Source organism: Coregonus clupeaformis, chromosome 31 (assembly GCF_020615455.1).
Source record: "Coregonus clupeaformis isolate EN_2021a chromosome 31, ASM2061545v1, whole genome shotgun sequence".
Lineage (NCBI taxonomy): Eukaryota > Metazoa > Chordata > Actinopteri > Salmoniformes > Salmonidae > Coregonus > Coregonus clupeaformis.
Window position 1 is genome coordinate 21,680,896 of NC_059222.1, and position 15,946 is coordinate 21,696,841.

General features: G+C 42.9%; 1 protein-coding gene across 2 annotated transcripts in view; it reads right to left on the reverse strand.

Annotated features, from left to right (window-relative positions):
- Positions 1-2,787: 2,787 nt before the first annotated feature.
- The window catches only part of LOC121547291 (ATP-dependent RNA helicase DHX8), a 28,539-nt gene continuing 15,380 nt past the window's right edge, over positions 2,788-15,946 (reverse strand). For both annotated transcript variants that reach the window (XM_041858471.2, XM_041858472.2), the window contains 8 exons: positions 15,651-15,832; positions 15,379-15,519; positions 14,625-14,780; positions 7,566-7,703; positions 7,176-7,304; positions 4,313-4,509; positions 3,817-3,996; positions 2,788-3,542 (listed from right to left, as the gene is read on the reverse strand). In XM_041858471.2, the coding sequence (XP_041714405.1) occupies positions 3,323-3,542; positions 3,817-3,996; positions 4,313-4,509; positions 7,176-7,304; positions 7,566-7,703; positions 14,625-14,780; positions 15,379-15,519; positions 15,651-15,832 (1,343 nt within the window). In that variant the 3' untranslated portion in view covers positions 2,788-3,322. The remainder of the gene's footprint in view (positions 3,543-3,816; positions 3,997-4,312; positions 4,510-7,175; positions 7,305-7,565; positions 7,704-14,624; positions 14,781-15,378; positions 15,520-15,650; positions 15,833-15,946) is intronic.

Consider the following 15,946-nt stretch of genomic DNA (forward strand, 5'->3'; position numbering starts at 1 on the left):
TTCTATGTGCCAAGACCTTGTATTCTTTCTCTGATAACATTGTGACAGATTGGGAATGGCTACACAGAGGGGGAATGGTTGTTATTTCAAGGTATGGAGTAATTAACAGCATAAATGAACATGAAAATCAGTTAATCAAACTTCAGTCTATGGGAGAATCTCAATTGCATACTACTCACGTCCTCTCGCCTCTGGCTTTCTCATCCAATGGGTTTTCAGGAGGCAAGGAGAGAGGACGCGAGGAGTATGCAATTGAGATTCTCCCAAAGTCATTGACAAAAGAGCACATGCATTTCCTACCTCACATGCTGCCATTATCAGTGGTCACACCTTATGTCAACTAGGAAACATGATTACTACAAAGGTTCTCATAGGTCAGAGTGTTCCACTCCAAATACAGTGCATTCGGAAAGTATTCAGACCCCTTCCCATTTTCCACATTTTGTTACGTTATAGCATTATTCTAAAATGAATTAAATAAATAAAAATCCTCATTAATCTATACACAATACAAGCGAAAATAGTTTTTTTTTTTTGTGTGAATGAAAAATAGAAAACAGACATACCTTATTTACATAAGTATTCAGACCCTTTGCTATGAGACTCGAAATTAAGCTCAGGTGCATCCTGTTTCCATTGATCATCCTTAAGATGTTTCTACAACCTGATTGGAGTCCACCTGTGGTCAATTCAATTGATTGGACATGCTCTACAACATTCGCAGAGTACAACCCTACCTTACACAGAAAGCTGCACAGGTCCTAATCCAGGCACTTGTCATCTCCCGTCTGGATTACTGCAACTCGCTGTTGGCTGGGCTCCCTGCCTGTGCCATTAAACCCCTACAACTTATCCAGAACGCTGCAGCCCGTCTGGTGTTCAACCTTCCCAAGTTCTCTCATGTCACCCTGCTCCTCTGCACACTCTGGCTCGCATCTACTACAAGACCAGAGCTGTGAGGGGAACGGCACCTCCTTACCTTCAGGTTCTGATCAGACCCTACACCCAAACGAGGGCACTACGTTCATCCACCTCTGGCCTGCTAGCTCCCCTACCTCTACGGAAGCACAGTTCCCGCTCAGCCCAGTCATTGCTATTCGCTGCTCTGGCACCCCAATGGTGGAACAAGCTCCCCCACGACAGCGGAGTCACTGACCACCTTCCGGAGACACTTGAAACCCTACCTCTTTAAGGAATACCAGGAATAGTATAAAGTAATCCTTCTTCCCCCACCCCCCCATAAAATAAAATAAAAAGGTGGTTGTCCCACTGGCTATCATAAGTTGAATGCACCAATTTGTAAGTCGCTCTGGATGAGAGCGTCTGCTAAATGATGTAAATGTAAAATGTGTAAAGGCACACACCTGTCTATATAAAGTCCCACAGTTGACAGTGCATGTCAGAGCAAAAACCAAGCCATGAGGATCAAGGAATTGTCCGTAGAGCGCTGAGACAGGATTGTGTCGCGGCACAGATCTGGGGAAGGGTACCCAAAGATTTCTGCAGCATTGACGGTCCCCAAGAACACAGTGGCCTCCATCATTCTTAAATGGAAGAAGTTTAGAACCACCAAGACTCTTCCTAGAGCTGGCTGCCCGGCCAAACTGAGCAATCGGGGGAGAAGGGCCTTGGTCAGGGAGGTGACCAAGAACCCGATGGTCACTCTGACAGAGTTCCAGAGTTCCTCTGTGGAGATGGGAGAACCTTCCAGAAGGACAACCATCTCTGCAGCACTCCACCAATCAGGCCTTTATGGTAGATTGGCCAGACGGAAGCCACTCCTCAGTAAAAGGCACATGACAGCACGTTGGAGTTTGCCAAAAGGCACCTAAAGGACTCCCAGACCATGAGAAACAAGATTCTCTGGTCTGATGAAACCAAGATTGAACTCTTTGGCGTGAATGCCAAGCGTCACATCTGGAGGAAACCTGGCACCATCCCTACGGTGAAGCATGGTGGTGGCAGCATCATGCTGTGGGGTTGTTTTTCAGCGGCAGGGTCTGTGAGACTAGTCAGGATTGAGGGAAAGATGAACGGAGCAAAGTACAGAGAGATCCTTGATGAAAATCTGCTCCAGAGCGCTCAGGACCTCAGACTGGGACGAAGACAGGACAACGACCCTAAGCACACAGCCAAGACAACGCAGGAGTGGCTTCGGGACAAGTTTCTGAATGTCTTAAGTGGCCCAGCCCGGACTTGAACCCGATCGAACATCTCTGGAGAGACCTGAAAATAGCTGTGCAGCGATGCTCACCATCCAACCTGACAGAGCTTGAGAGGATCTGCAGAGAAGAATGGGAAAACTCCCCAAATACAGGTGTGCCAAGCTTGTAGCGTCATACCCAAGAAGACTCGAGGTTGTAATCTCTGCTAAAGGTGCTTCAACAAAGTGCTGAGTAAAGGGTCTTATGTAAATGTGATATATATATATATATATATATTTTTTTAAATATTTCTAAACATCTGTTTTTGCTTTGTCATTATGGGGTATTGTGTAGATTGATGAGGGGGGAAAACTATTTAAATCCATTTTAGAATAAGGCTGTAACGTAACGAAATGTGGAAAAAGTCAAGGGGTCTGAAAACTTTCCGAAGGCACTGTATCTGCACACACAGCTGCAATGGGACACCTGAACATTCATAAATGGAATGATCAGTTGACTTTTGATGGTAGTTCTGCAAGGGCCAATTCTGTAACTTGTCTGTACTATACTTTCCATTCCTATCATTGGCAGACCATGACAGTTTAATTATAACATAACAGCAACAAGACAAAAACAGCAGACATGAGACCATCCAATATTTAATATGGAAGAATATGGTAATTTAGAAATCACTCATTTCAGTTCGCTTACATTTCCGCCATCTTAATGAAACCACAGATCTGGTAATTGCTGACTACAATCAAAGTCCGATCCATTTCCCTAGATATAAACTATATTACATGAGATCTCTAGACTAAACGGACTCTGAGCATCGTGTCCTCAAAAACAGACAGACTTCCACTGACTGATTAGATTACTGCCCACTTACAGTGCCCAGTCTCCTTCCTATTCACTTAATAGTCATTTTCTTTGAGGGACTCCGTGATGTTCGGTTTTGAGGTAATTTATACACTGGGCAAAAACGAACTTTTGGGTCATATACGGGCCAAAAGTCTGAGGGAGGTAAGTTAACTGACATTGAACCATGAAGCCAAATGACTCTGTAGGAACACAGAAAGGAACAATGGCCTGGTATTTCTCAACCAGTTGTCAATGACAGTCTCCCTCTCTCTCTTGCTGTGGTGTGAGCCTGTGTGTAAGGGCAAAGGGATACACCTCTACTTCCTGCGGAAGGCGCGGGAGATTCGCCAAGCGTTGGGCTCTTCGTAACGGTTGTAGAGGGGCTCGAGGCGCTGCATCTTTTTCTGTTTGCTGAGACGCGTGGGATCGGCTACTTTAAAGAAGGCCGGCGAGAACTCTACCAGCCAGCGTGGGTCAATGGTGGTCACCTCCCGCATGTACTCCTTAGTAGTCAGCACCAACTCATGGTACACCAACCTGGCGATATGGGGATGAAAGGAGTGGGGGAAATTAGTGTACAGAAGAGCACGTTTTTAATCTTTCTGTAGCTCTATTGCCTGATCATATATATTTAAAAAGTATCATGGTCTATATACTCATACAGTACTCTTTACTTTCCAAAAATGTATGGTCTATACAATGACTCTACTACATACAGGCAAGGATGTCAAAAACTTTTACAAGTAACAATTGATGATAGTCAACGTAAACTTGTGACTATGCCTATAGCCCCCCACGGTTATAGACTCACCACTCAGGCTGGCGGTTGAACAGGGAACTGGAGGGGTGTATGTACACCACCTGCTGGTCAATGAGGGTACGGTAGCCCTCCTGGGGATCCTTTTTGGCTGCGTTCCGGAAGAAACCACTGCAGATGGCCTTCTGTATGCGCACTGTGGCCTTTCCACAAGACACCATGTCCAGTTTATGCCTGAAAGAACAGGTCAAAGTAAGACTCCAATAATTCACCCTATGTCTGACATATTGATACAGTAAAGACTATAGATTTTCTATTAAGTATACTGAACAAAACTATAAATGCAACAAGTGTTGGTCCAATGTCTCATGAGCTGAAATAAAAGATCCCAGAAATGTTCCATACGCACAAAAAGCTTATTTCTCTAAAATGTTGTGCCCTAGAGATTGCGTCTTTGAGTCACAGGATTAATATGACTTACAAGTAAAGCTACCATTTGAGAACTGCCGGATATAGAATTAATTACATATGCTTATGATGAGTGTCCTACCTGTCCATGATACCCAGCATCTGTTTGCGGATATCCATGGCTCTGCGCAAGGAACGGGCCTGGATGAAGTTCTCAAAGCACCAGGGGTTGGAGAACTTGTTGTTCTTCCAGGAGTTATAGACAGCCAGCAGAGTAAGGTGGTCTCCTTCGGCCTGGTGGAACTTGGCCTTCTTCTGGTCAGCCATCTGCTGCTTGTCCTGAGAGACAGAGAATAAAATGACTATAAGGACTGGCCACCAACTGATCAACATGAAATCACATTAGGCTACAACTGTCTCATTATGGTCTGAGGTTTCAACATATGACAAGTTAGGGAAGTCAGTCAACCATAATTCACCACAATCAACAAATGTGATAGCTGTGATAGCAGTTGATTCTAGTTGTAAACCCATGAACCAACCTGCCCAAGGGTATTCAAATCCTACAGAGGGTGCACGCACACAATGGCTCGAGCTTTCACATTTGCGCGGCAAAGGTGAACCATCAACTGCGATTTGCAATAGAGTGAAAACCATTACAATTTTAGTAAACAAACTAAATCCAACACCTATATCTCCAAGTTGTAATAATATATTTTGTTAGCCAACGAGACAACCAAGAACAGTTTTGTCAGACATATTTCTGTATTTTTTGTGTATGTATTTCATCTGTCACTGTTTGTTTATTTATTTAATATATACAGTACCAGTCAAAAGTTTGGACACACCTACCCATTCCAGGGTTTTTCTTTATTTTTACTATTTTCTACATTTTAGAATAATAGTGAAGACATCAAAACTATGAAATAACACATATGGAATCATGTAGTTACCAAAAAAAGTGTTAAACAAATTCTTAAAAGTAGCCACCCTTTGCCTTGATGACAGCTTTCCACACTCTTGGCATTCTCTCAACCAGCTTCACCTGGAATGCTTTTCCAACAGTCTTGAAGGACCATCTCAATTGGGTTGAGGTCGGGTGATTGTGGAGGCCAGATTTTAGATTCTTTGCCTTGATGACAGCTTTGACCACTCTTGGCATTCTCTCAACCAGCTTCATGAGGTAGTCACCTGGAATGCATTTCAATTAACAGGTGTGCCTTCTAAAAAGTTAATTTGTGGAATTTCTTTCCTTCTTAATGCGTTTGAGCCAGTCAGCTGTGTTGTGACAAGGTAGGGCTTGTATACAGAAGATAGTCCTATTTGGTAAAAGACCAAGTCCATATTATGGCAAGAACAGCTCAAATAAGCAAAGAGAAACGACAGTCCATCATTACTTTAAGACATGAAGGTCAGCCAATCTGGTAAATGTCAAGAACTTTCAAAGTTTCTTCAAGTGCAGTCGCAAAAACCATCAAGAGCTATAATGAAACTGGCTCTCATGAGGACCGCCACAGGAAAGGAACAGCCAGAGTTACCTCTGCTGCAGAGGATAAGTTCATTAGAGTTAACTGCACCTCAAGTAAGAGACACATCTCAACATCAACTGTTCAGAGGCGACTGCGTAATCAGGCCTTTATGGTCGAATTGCTGCAAAGAAACAACTCCTAAAGGACACCAATAAGAAGAAGAGACTTGCTTGGGCCAAGAAACACAAGCAATGGACATTAGACCGGTGGAAATCTGTCCTTTGGTTCCAACCGCCGCGTCTTTGTGAGACGCAGAGTAGGTGAACGGATGATCTCCGCATGTGTGGTTCCCACCGTGAAGTATGGAGGAGGAGGTGTGATGGTGCTTTGCTGGTGATACTATCTGTGATTTATTTAGAATTCAAGGCACACTTAACCAGCATGACTACCACAGCAATACACCATCCCATCTGGTTTGTGCTTAGTGGGACTATCATTTGTTTTTCAACAGGACAATGACCCAAAACACACCTCCAGGCTGTGTAAGGGCTATTTGACCAAGGAGAGTGATGGAGTGCTGCATCAGATGACCTGGCCTCCACAATCACCCGACCTCAACTCAATTGAGATGGTTTGAGATGAGTTGGACCGCAGAGTGAAGGAAAAGCAGCCAACAAGCGCTCAGCATATGTGGGAACTCCTTCAAGACTGTTGGAAAAGCATTCCTCATGAAGCTGGAATGCCAAGAGTGTGCAAAGCTGTCATCAAGGCAAAGGGTGGCTACTTTGAAGAATCTCAAATATAAAATATATTTTGATTTGTTTAACACTTTTTTGGTTACTACATGATTCCATATGTGTTATTTCATAGTTTTGATGTCTTCACTATTATTTTACAATGTAGAAAATAGTAAAAATAAAGAAAAACCCTGGAATGAATATATATATATATATATATATATATATATATGTATCTTTATCTCTGCATTGTTGGAAAAGGACCCGTAAGCGTTTCACTGTTAGTCTACACCTGTTGTTTACGAAGCATGTGACAAATACACATTTATTTGATTGATTTGAGTAACATTTTACTTTGATGCTAGCTTGGCTTCTGCTAGCTAGCGTACTAGCATCGGTAGCTATTAGCTAATACGTGTGCTGTATAATGAAGTTGATATGTGCCCATTTGAAACCAATCTGAGAGAGATGTATCTTATTAAGTAATGTAACATTCAATATTTGCAGTCAAAATTACCAGAATGTGAGGCTGACTTACAGGTAATTGGTTAGCTAGCTAGTTTGAAAGCTAACAACATTGAACATGATATTGGCGTCAATGTTTTATTACAAAACAGTATTTGCAGACACAGTAGAGAAATGTATTCCAATTTGAATAGCTACTACCATTGTCGAGCTGCAGAAGGTTATGTATGTTATCCGTCCATGCTTTTTATGTGATATTTCAGTTAACACACTGGCCTGGACATCACTAATAGCCATGGTTACACAGTATTTATGGACCTGTGATTTGCTGTACCTTGGGCCTGTAGAAGACGTTCTGCACAGACAGCATGGAGACGATGGTGAGCATCTCCTCACTGCAGCCCAGGTGGACGGACATGATCAGCATCTTACACAACATGGGCTCCAGAGGGAACTCAGCCATCTGTTACAAACATAGAGACAGAGGGAGAGGAATGGGGAAGAGTGTATAGCATGCATTTAACCACACTCATTACAACAATATTGTGGTTGGGGTCAAGTCAATTTTAACTCCGACAATTCACTGACCATAAACTGCCCAATTGTAATGCATGTTTTTCAATTTAGAATATTAACTACTGCAACAATTCAAATAGAATTGCTTGCCTGATTTACATCTTCAGTCTCTCGAATAGATAGCTTGTTGTTCCATACTCCATCTTACCCTGCGTCCAAGGCGAGTGAGTAACCCCTCGTCATCCAGAGCCCCTAAAGTGTAGAGCATCTCCATAGCTGTGATCATTGTCTCCATGGGTGGCGCGTCCATGAAATCAAACGATAGCAGGTCATTGATGCCCATGGCCTGAAGGAAGTATGGAGAGAGGGAAATGAAGGGATGACATTGGAAGAACAGAGTGTATATATTATAATATATATATATATATATATATATATATATATATACATACATACACACACACTACCGTTCAAAAGTTTGGGGTCACTTAGAAATGTCCTTGTTTTCAAAAGAAAAGCAATTTTTTTGTCGATTAAAATAACATCAAATTGATCAGAAATACAGTGTAGACATTGTTAATGCTGTAAATGGCTATTGTAGCTAGAAACGGCTGATTTTTAATGGAATATCTACAAAGGCGTACAGAGGCCCATTATCAGCAACCATCAGTCCTGTGTTCCAATGGCACGTTGTGTTTGCTAATCCAAGTTGAGCATTTTAAAAGGCTAAATGATCATTAGAAAACCCTTTCGCAATTATGTTAGCACAGCTGAAAACTGTTGTGCTGATTAAAGAAGCAATACAACTGGCCTTCTTGAGTATCTGTAGCATCAGCAATTGTGGGTTCGATTACAGCAGGGTTCTTCAATTCCGGTCCTGGAGGGCCGAAACACTTCTGTTTTTTATTTATACCTGGTAGTTAATTGCACTCACCTGGTGTCCCAGGTCTGAATTAACCCCTGATTAGAAGGAGAGGATGAAAAACAGAGGTGTTTCGGCCCTCCAGGACCGGAATTGAAGAACCCTGGATTACAGGCTCAAAATGGCCAGAAACAAAGAACTTTCTTCTGAAACTCGTCTGTCTATTCTTGTTCTGAGAAATGAAGGCTATTCCATGCGAGAAATTGCCAAGAAACTGAAGATCTCGTACAACGCTGTGTACTACCTTCACAGAACAGCGCAAACTGGCTCTAATCAGAATAGAAAGAGGAGTGGGAGGCCCCGGTGCACAACTGAGCAAGAGGACAAATACATTAGTGTCTAGTTTGAGAAACAGACGCCTCACAGGTCCTCAACTGGCTTCATTAAATAGTACCCGCAAAACACCAGTCTCAACGTCAACAGTGAAGAGGCGACTCAGGGATGCTGACCTTCTAGGCAGAGTTGCAAAGAAAAAGCCACATCTCAAACTGGCCAATAAAAAGAAAAGATTAAGATGGGCAAAAGAACACAGACACTGGACAGAGGAAGATTGGAAAAAAGTGTTATGGACAGACGAATCAAAGTTTGAGGTGTTCGGATCACAAAGAAGAACATTTGTGAGACGCAGACCAAATTTAAAGATGCTGGAGGAGTGCTTGATGCCATCTGTCAAGCATGGTGGAGGCAATGTGATGGTCTGGGGGTGCTTTGGTGGTCGTAAAGTGGGAGATTTGTACAGGGTAAAAGGGATCTTGAAGAAAGAAGGCTATCACTCCATTTAGCAACGCCATGCCATACCCTGTGGAAAGCGCTTGATTGGAGCCAATTTCCTCCTACAACAGGACAATGCACAGCTCCAAACTATGCAATAACTATTTACGGAAGAAGCAGTCAGCTGGTATTCTGTCTATAACGGAGTGGCCAGCACAGTCACCGGATCCCTATTGAGCTGTTGTGGGAGCAGCTTGACCGTATGGTACGTAAGAAGTGCCCATAAAGCCAATCAAACTTGTGGGAGGTGCTTCAGGAAGCATGGGGTGAAATCTTTTCAGATTACCTCATCAAATTGACAACTAGAATGCCAAAGGTCTGCAAGGCTGTAATTGCTGCAAATTGAGGATTCTTTGACGAAAGCAAAGTTTGAAGGACACAATTATTTTAATTAAAAATCATTATTTCTAACCTCAATGACTACATTTCCTATTAATTTTGCTATATTTCCTATTCAAACTCATTTCATGTATGTTTTCATGGAAAAAAATGAAATTTCTAAGTGACCCCAAACTTTTGAACGGTAGTGTATATATATATATATATATATATATATATATATATATATATATATATATATATATATATATATATATATATATATATATATATATATATATATATATATATGATATATATATATACACACACACACAGTGGGGAGAACAAGTATTTGATACACTGCCGATTTTGCAGGTTTTCCTACTTACAAAGCATGTAGAGGTCTGTAATTTTTTATCATAGGTACACTTCAACTGTGAGAGACGGAATCTAAAACAAAAATCCAGAAAATCACATTGTATGATTTTTAAGTAATTAATTTGCATTTTATTGCATGACATAAGTATTTGATACATCAGAAAAGCAGAACTTAATATTTGGTACAGAAACCTTTGTTTGCAATTACAGAGATCATACGTTTCCTGTAGGTCTTGACCAGGTTTGCACACACTGCAGCAGGGATTTTGGCCCACTCCTCCATAGAGACCTTCTCCAGATCCTTCAGGTTTCGGGGGCTGTCGCTGGGCAATACGGACTTTCAGCTCCCTCCAAAGATTTTCTATTGGGTTCAGGTCTGGAGACTGGCTAGGTCACTCCAGGACCTTGAGATTCTTCTTACGGAGCCACTCCTTAGTTGCCCTGGCTGTGTGTTTCGGGTCGTTGTCATGCTGGAAGACCCAGCCACGACCCATCTTCAATGCTCTTACTGAGGGAAGGAGGTTGTTGGCCAAGATCTCACGATACATGGCCCCATCCATCCTCCCCTCAATACAGTGCAGTCGTCCTGTCCCCTTTGCAGAAAAGCATCCCCAAAGAATTATGTTTCCACCTCCATGCTTCACGGTTGGGATGGTGTTCTTGGGGTTGTACTCATCCTTCTTCTTCCTCCAAACACGGCGAGTGGAGTTTAGACCAAAAAGCTCAATTTTTGTCTCATCAGACCACATGACCTTCTCCCATTCCTCTTCTGGATCATCCAGATGGTCATTGGCAAACTTCAGACGGGCCTGGACATGCGCTGGCTTGAGCAGGGGGACCTTGCGTGCGTCGCAGGATTTTAATCCATGAGAGCGTAGTGTGTTACTAATGGTTTTCTTTGAGACTGTGGTCCCAGCTCTCTTCAGGTCATTGACCAGGTCCTGCCGTGTAGTTCTGGGCTGATCCCTCACCTTCCTCATGATCATTGATGACCCACGAGGTGAGATCTTGCATGGAGCCCCAGACCGAGGGTGATTGACCGTCATCTTGAACTTCTTCCATTTTCTAATAATTGCGCCAACAGTTGTTGCCTTCTCACCAAGCTGCTTGCCTATTGTCCTGTAGCCCATCCCAGCCTTGTGCAGGTCTACAATTGTATCCCTGATGTCCTTACACAGCTCTCTGGTCTTGGCCATTGTGGAGAGGTTGGAGTCTGTTTGATTGAGTGTGTGGACAGGTGTCTTTTATACAGGTAACGAGTTCAAACAGGTGCAGTTAATACAGGTAATGAGTGGAGAACAGGAGGGCTTCTTAAAGAAAAACTAACAGGTCTGTGAGAGCCGGAATTCTTACTGGTTGGTAGGTGATCAAATACTTATGTCATGCAATAAAATGCAAATTAATTACTTAAAAATCATACAATGTGATTTTCTGGATTTTTGTTTTAGATTCCGTCTCTCACAGTTGAAGTGTACCTATGATACAAATTACAGACCTCTACATGCTTTGTAAGTAGTAAAACCTGCAAAATTGGCAGTGTATCAAATACTTGTTCTCCCCACTGTATATATGTGTGTGTGTATATACAGTGCCTTCGGAAAGTGTTCAGAGGCCTTGACTTTTTCCACATTTTGTTACGTTACAGCCTTATTCTAAAATTGATTTAATAGTTTTTTCTCCAAATCAATCTACACACAATACCCCATAATGACAAAGCAAAAACTGGTTTTTAGAAATGTTCGCTAATTTATCATTTAAAAAAACGTAAATATCACATTTACATAAGTATTCAGAGCCTTTACTCAGTACTTTGTTGAAGCACCTTTGGCAGCGACTACAGCCTCGAGTCTTGTTGGGTATGACGCTACAAGCTTGGCACACTTGTATTTGGGGAGTTTCTCCCATTCTTCTCTGCAGTTCCTCTCAAGCTCTGTCAGGTTGGATGGGGAGCGTCGCTGCACAGTTATTTTCAGGTCTCTCCAGAGAGACTTGCCCTTAAGCCACTCCTGCGTTGTCTTGGCTGTGTGCTTAGGGTCGTTGTCCTGTTGGAAGGTGAACCGTCGCCCCAGTCTGAGGACCTGAGCGCTCTGGATCAAGGATCTCTCTGTACTTTGCTCCGTTTATCTTTCCCTCGTTCCCTGCGGCTGAAAAACATCCCCACAGCATGATGCTGCCACCACCATGCTTCACCATAGCGATGGTGCCAGGTTTCCTCCAGACGTGACGCTTGGCATTCAGGTCAAAGAGTTCAATCTTGGTTTCATCCGACCAGAGAATCTTTTTTGTCATGGTCTGAGAGTCTTTAGGTGCCTTTTGGCAAACTACAAGCGGGCTGTTATGTGCCTTTTACTGAGGAGTGGCTTCCGTCTGGCCACTTTACCATAAAGGCCTGATTGGTAGAGTGCTGCAGAGATGGCTGTCCTTTTGAAGGTTCACCCATCTCCACAGAGGACTACTGGAGCTCTGTCAGAGTGACCATCGGGTTCTTGGTCACCTCCCTGACCAAGGCCCTTCTCCCCCGATTGCTCAGGTTGGCCGGGTGGCCAGCTCTAGGAAGAGTCTTGGTGGTTCCAAACTTCTTCCATTTAAGAATGATGGAGGCCACTGTTTTATTTGGGACCTTCAATGCTGCAGAAAGATTTTGGTACCCTTCCCCAGATCTGTGCCTCGACACAATCCTGTCTTGGAGCACTACGGACAATTCCTTGGACCTCATGGCTTGGTTTTTGCTCTGACAAACACTGTCAACTGTGGGACCTTGTATAGACAGGTGTGTTCCTTTCCAAATAATTTCAAATCAATAGAATTTACCACAGGTGGACTCCAATCAGGTTGTAGAAACATCTCAAGGATGATCAATGGAAACAGGATGCACCTGAGCTCAATTTTGAGTCTCATAGCAAAGGATCTGAATAAATAAGGTATTTCTGTTTTTTATTTATAATACATTTGCAAAAATGTCTAAAAACCTGTTTTCGGTTTGTCATTATGGGGTATTGTGTGTAGATTGATGATGATTTTTTAGTTATTTAATCCATTTTAGGAATAAGGCTGTAACGTAACAAAATGTGGAAAAAGGGAAGGGGTCTGAATACTTTCTGAAATCACAGTATATATATTCACTGAATGTTAATGTTTTCCACCAAGTCCTCCAACCAGGGGAGAGGGGGCTAGGGGCATAATACAAGAAAATATATACAGTGGGGAAAAAAAGTATTTAGTCAGCCACCAATTGTGCAAGTTCTCCCACTTAAAAAGATGAGAGAGGCCTGTAATTTAAATCATAGGTACACGTCAACTATGACAGACAAAACGAGATTTTTTTTCCCAGAAAATCACATTGTAGGATTTTTTATGAATTTATTTGCAAATTATGGTGGAAAATAAGTATTTGGTCAATAACAAAAGTTTCTCAATACTTTGTTATATACCCTTTGTTGGCAATGACACAGGTCAAACGTTTTCTGTAAGTCTTCACAAGGTTTTCACACACTGTTGCTGATATTTTGGCCCATTCCTCCATGCAGATCTCCTCTAGAGCAGTGATGTTTTGGGGCTGTCGCTGGGCAACACGGACTTTCAACTCCCTCCAAAGATTTTCTATGGGGTTGAGATCTGGAGACTGGCTAGGCCACTCCAGGACCTTGAAATGCTTCTTACGAAGCCACTCCTTCGTTGCCCGGGCGGTGTGTTTGGGATCATTGTCATGCTGAAAGACCCAGCCACGTTTCATCTTCAATGCCCTTGCTGATGGAAGGAGGTTTTCACTCAAAATCTCACGATACATGGCCCCATTCATTCTTTCCTTTACACAGATCAGTCATCCTGGTCCCTTTGCAGAAAAACAGCCCCAAAGCATGATGTTTCCACCCCCATGCTTCACAGTAGGTATGGTGTTCTTTGGGTGCAACTCAGCATTCTTTGTCCTCCAAACACGACGAGTTGAGTTTTTACCAAAAAGTTCTATTTTGGTTTCATCTGACCATATGACATTCTCCCAATCCTCTTCTGGATCATCCAAATGCACTCTAGCAAACATCAGACGGGCCTGGACATGTACTGGCTTAAGCAGGGGGACACGTCTGGCACTGCAGGATTTGAGTCCCTGGCGGCGTAGTGTGTTACTGATGGTAGGCTTTGTTACTTTGGTCCCAGCTCTCTGCAGGTCATTCACTAGGTCCCCCCGTGTGGTTCTGGGATTTTTGCTCACCGTTCTTGTGATCATTTTGACCCCACGGGGTGAGATCTTGCGCGTGGAGCCCCAGATCGAGGGAGATTATCAGTGGTCTTGTATGTCTTCCATTTCCTAATAATTGCTCCCACAGTTGATTTCTTCAAACCAAGCTGCTTACCTATTGCAGATTCAGTCTTCCCAGCCTGGTGCAGGTCTACAATTTTGTTTCTGGTGTCCTTTGACAGCTCTTTGGTCTTGGCCATAGTGGAGTTTGGAGTGTGACTGTTTGAGGTTGTGGACAGGTGTCTTTTATACTGATAACAAGTTCAAACAGGTGCCATTAATACAGGTAACGAGTGGAGGACAGAGGAGCCTCTTAAAGAAGAAGTTACAGGTCTGTGAGAGCCAGAAATCTTGTTTGTTTGTAGGTGACCAAATACTTATTTTCCACCATAATTTGCAAATAAATTCATAAAAAATCATACAATGTGATTTTCTGGAAAAAAAAATCTCAATTTGTCTGTCATAGTTGACGTGTACCTATAATGAAAAGTACAGGCCTCTCTCATCTTTTTAAGTGGGAGAACTTGCACAATTGGTGGCTGACTAAATACTTTTTTCCCCCACTGTATATATAATATATTTAGAAAAAGGTGTTGCAGTGTTAATGAGGGCCCATGGTTACAGTAACTTCTTAGGACCTTGAGAGACAGCATGGTACTGGCCAGGTTAGTTCTCTGGATCTCAGGCACATTGCTGGTGAGCATCTCGTCTCTGTAGGCTCTCTCTGTAAATAGCCGGTAGCATTTCCCAGGGCCAGTTCTTCCAGCTCTTCCAGAACGTTGCTTGGCTTGGGCCTGAGAAAGATAGAGAAAGCAATTCATTTAGATTGGATTTCAATGCTCTGGACAACACAAAGTACACGGAGTGTACAAAACATTAAGGACACCGTCCTAATATTGAGTTGCACCTTCGCACCCAGAACAGCCTCAATTCATCAGGGCATGGACTCTACAAGGTGTCGAAAGCATTCCACAGGGATGCTGGCCCATGTTGACTCCAATGCTTCCCACAGTTGTGTTAAGTTGGCTGGATGTCCTTTGGGTGGTGGACCATTCTTGATACACATGGGAAACTGTTGCGCCTGGCACCTACTACCATACCCCGTTCAAAGGCACTTAAATATTTTGTCTTACCCATTCACCCTCTGAATGAAACACACACAATCCATGTCTCAATTGTCCCAAGGCTTAAAAATCCTTCTTCAACCTGTCTCCTCCCCTTTATCTACACTGATTGAAGTGGATTTTACAAGAGACATCAATAAGGATCATAGCTTTCACCTGGATTCACCTGGTCAGTCTATGTCATGGAAAGAGCAGGTGTTTTTAATGTTTTCAGTGTTCCTTCTCCATGTACGATTAATGATATCTGCATATGTCTTATTCAACCTACCTGTGATATGGGGGTCACCACTAATTGGTCGACGCCAGTCTTGGAATTGTAGACATTCTGCTTCACAAAGCCTGGGTCCACCACATAGTAGATCCCATCAATGGTCAGAGATGTCTCAGCAATGTTAGTGGCAATTATTACCTGCAGAATCAAATAACACAAAATGATTAGGCTTAGTCCTACCTCTGATATCGGGCATGTGTGGCAGTAGAAGAGTGTGTATGTGTTTTTGGGACCGTTCTGGTTTGTGTTAGGGTGGGCACTTCTGATACCTTTCTGCTGCCGGCGGGAGCAGGGTCAAAGATACGGGTCTGCATCTCGCTTGGCAGTGCAGAGTAGACAGGTAGGATGATGAGTTCAGGCACTTCAGGTCCCAGAGACTTCATCCGTTCATACAAGATTTCACATGCTGTGTCAATCTCCTCCTGACCCGTCAGAAACACCAGGACATCACCTGCAAAGAAGGAGCGAGAGAGGACAATGAGTCACTAATGGCCGAATCCTTTACTATGGATGTCAATCAAGGATTTGCGTCTAACGCAGGTGAAGGAGTTTAGACATTGCGGAC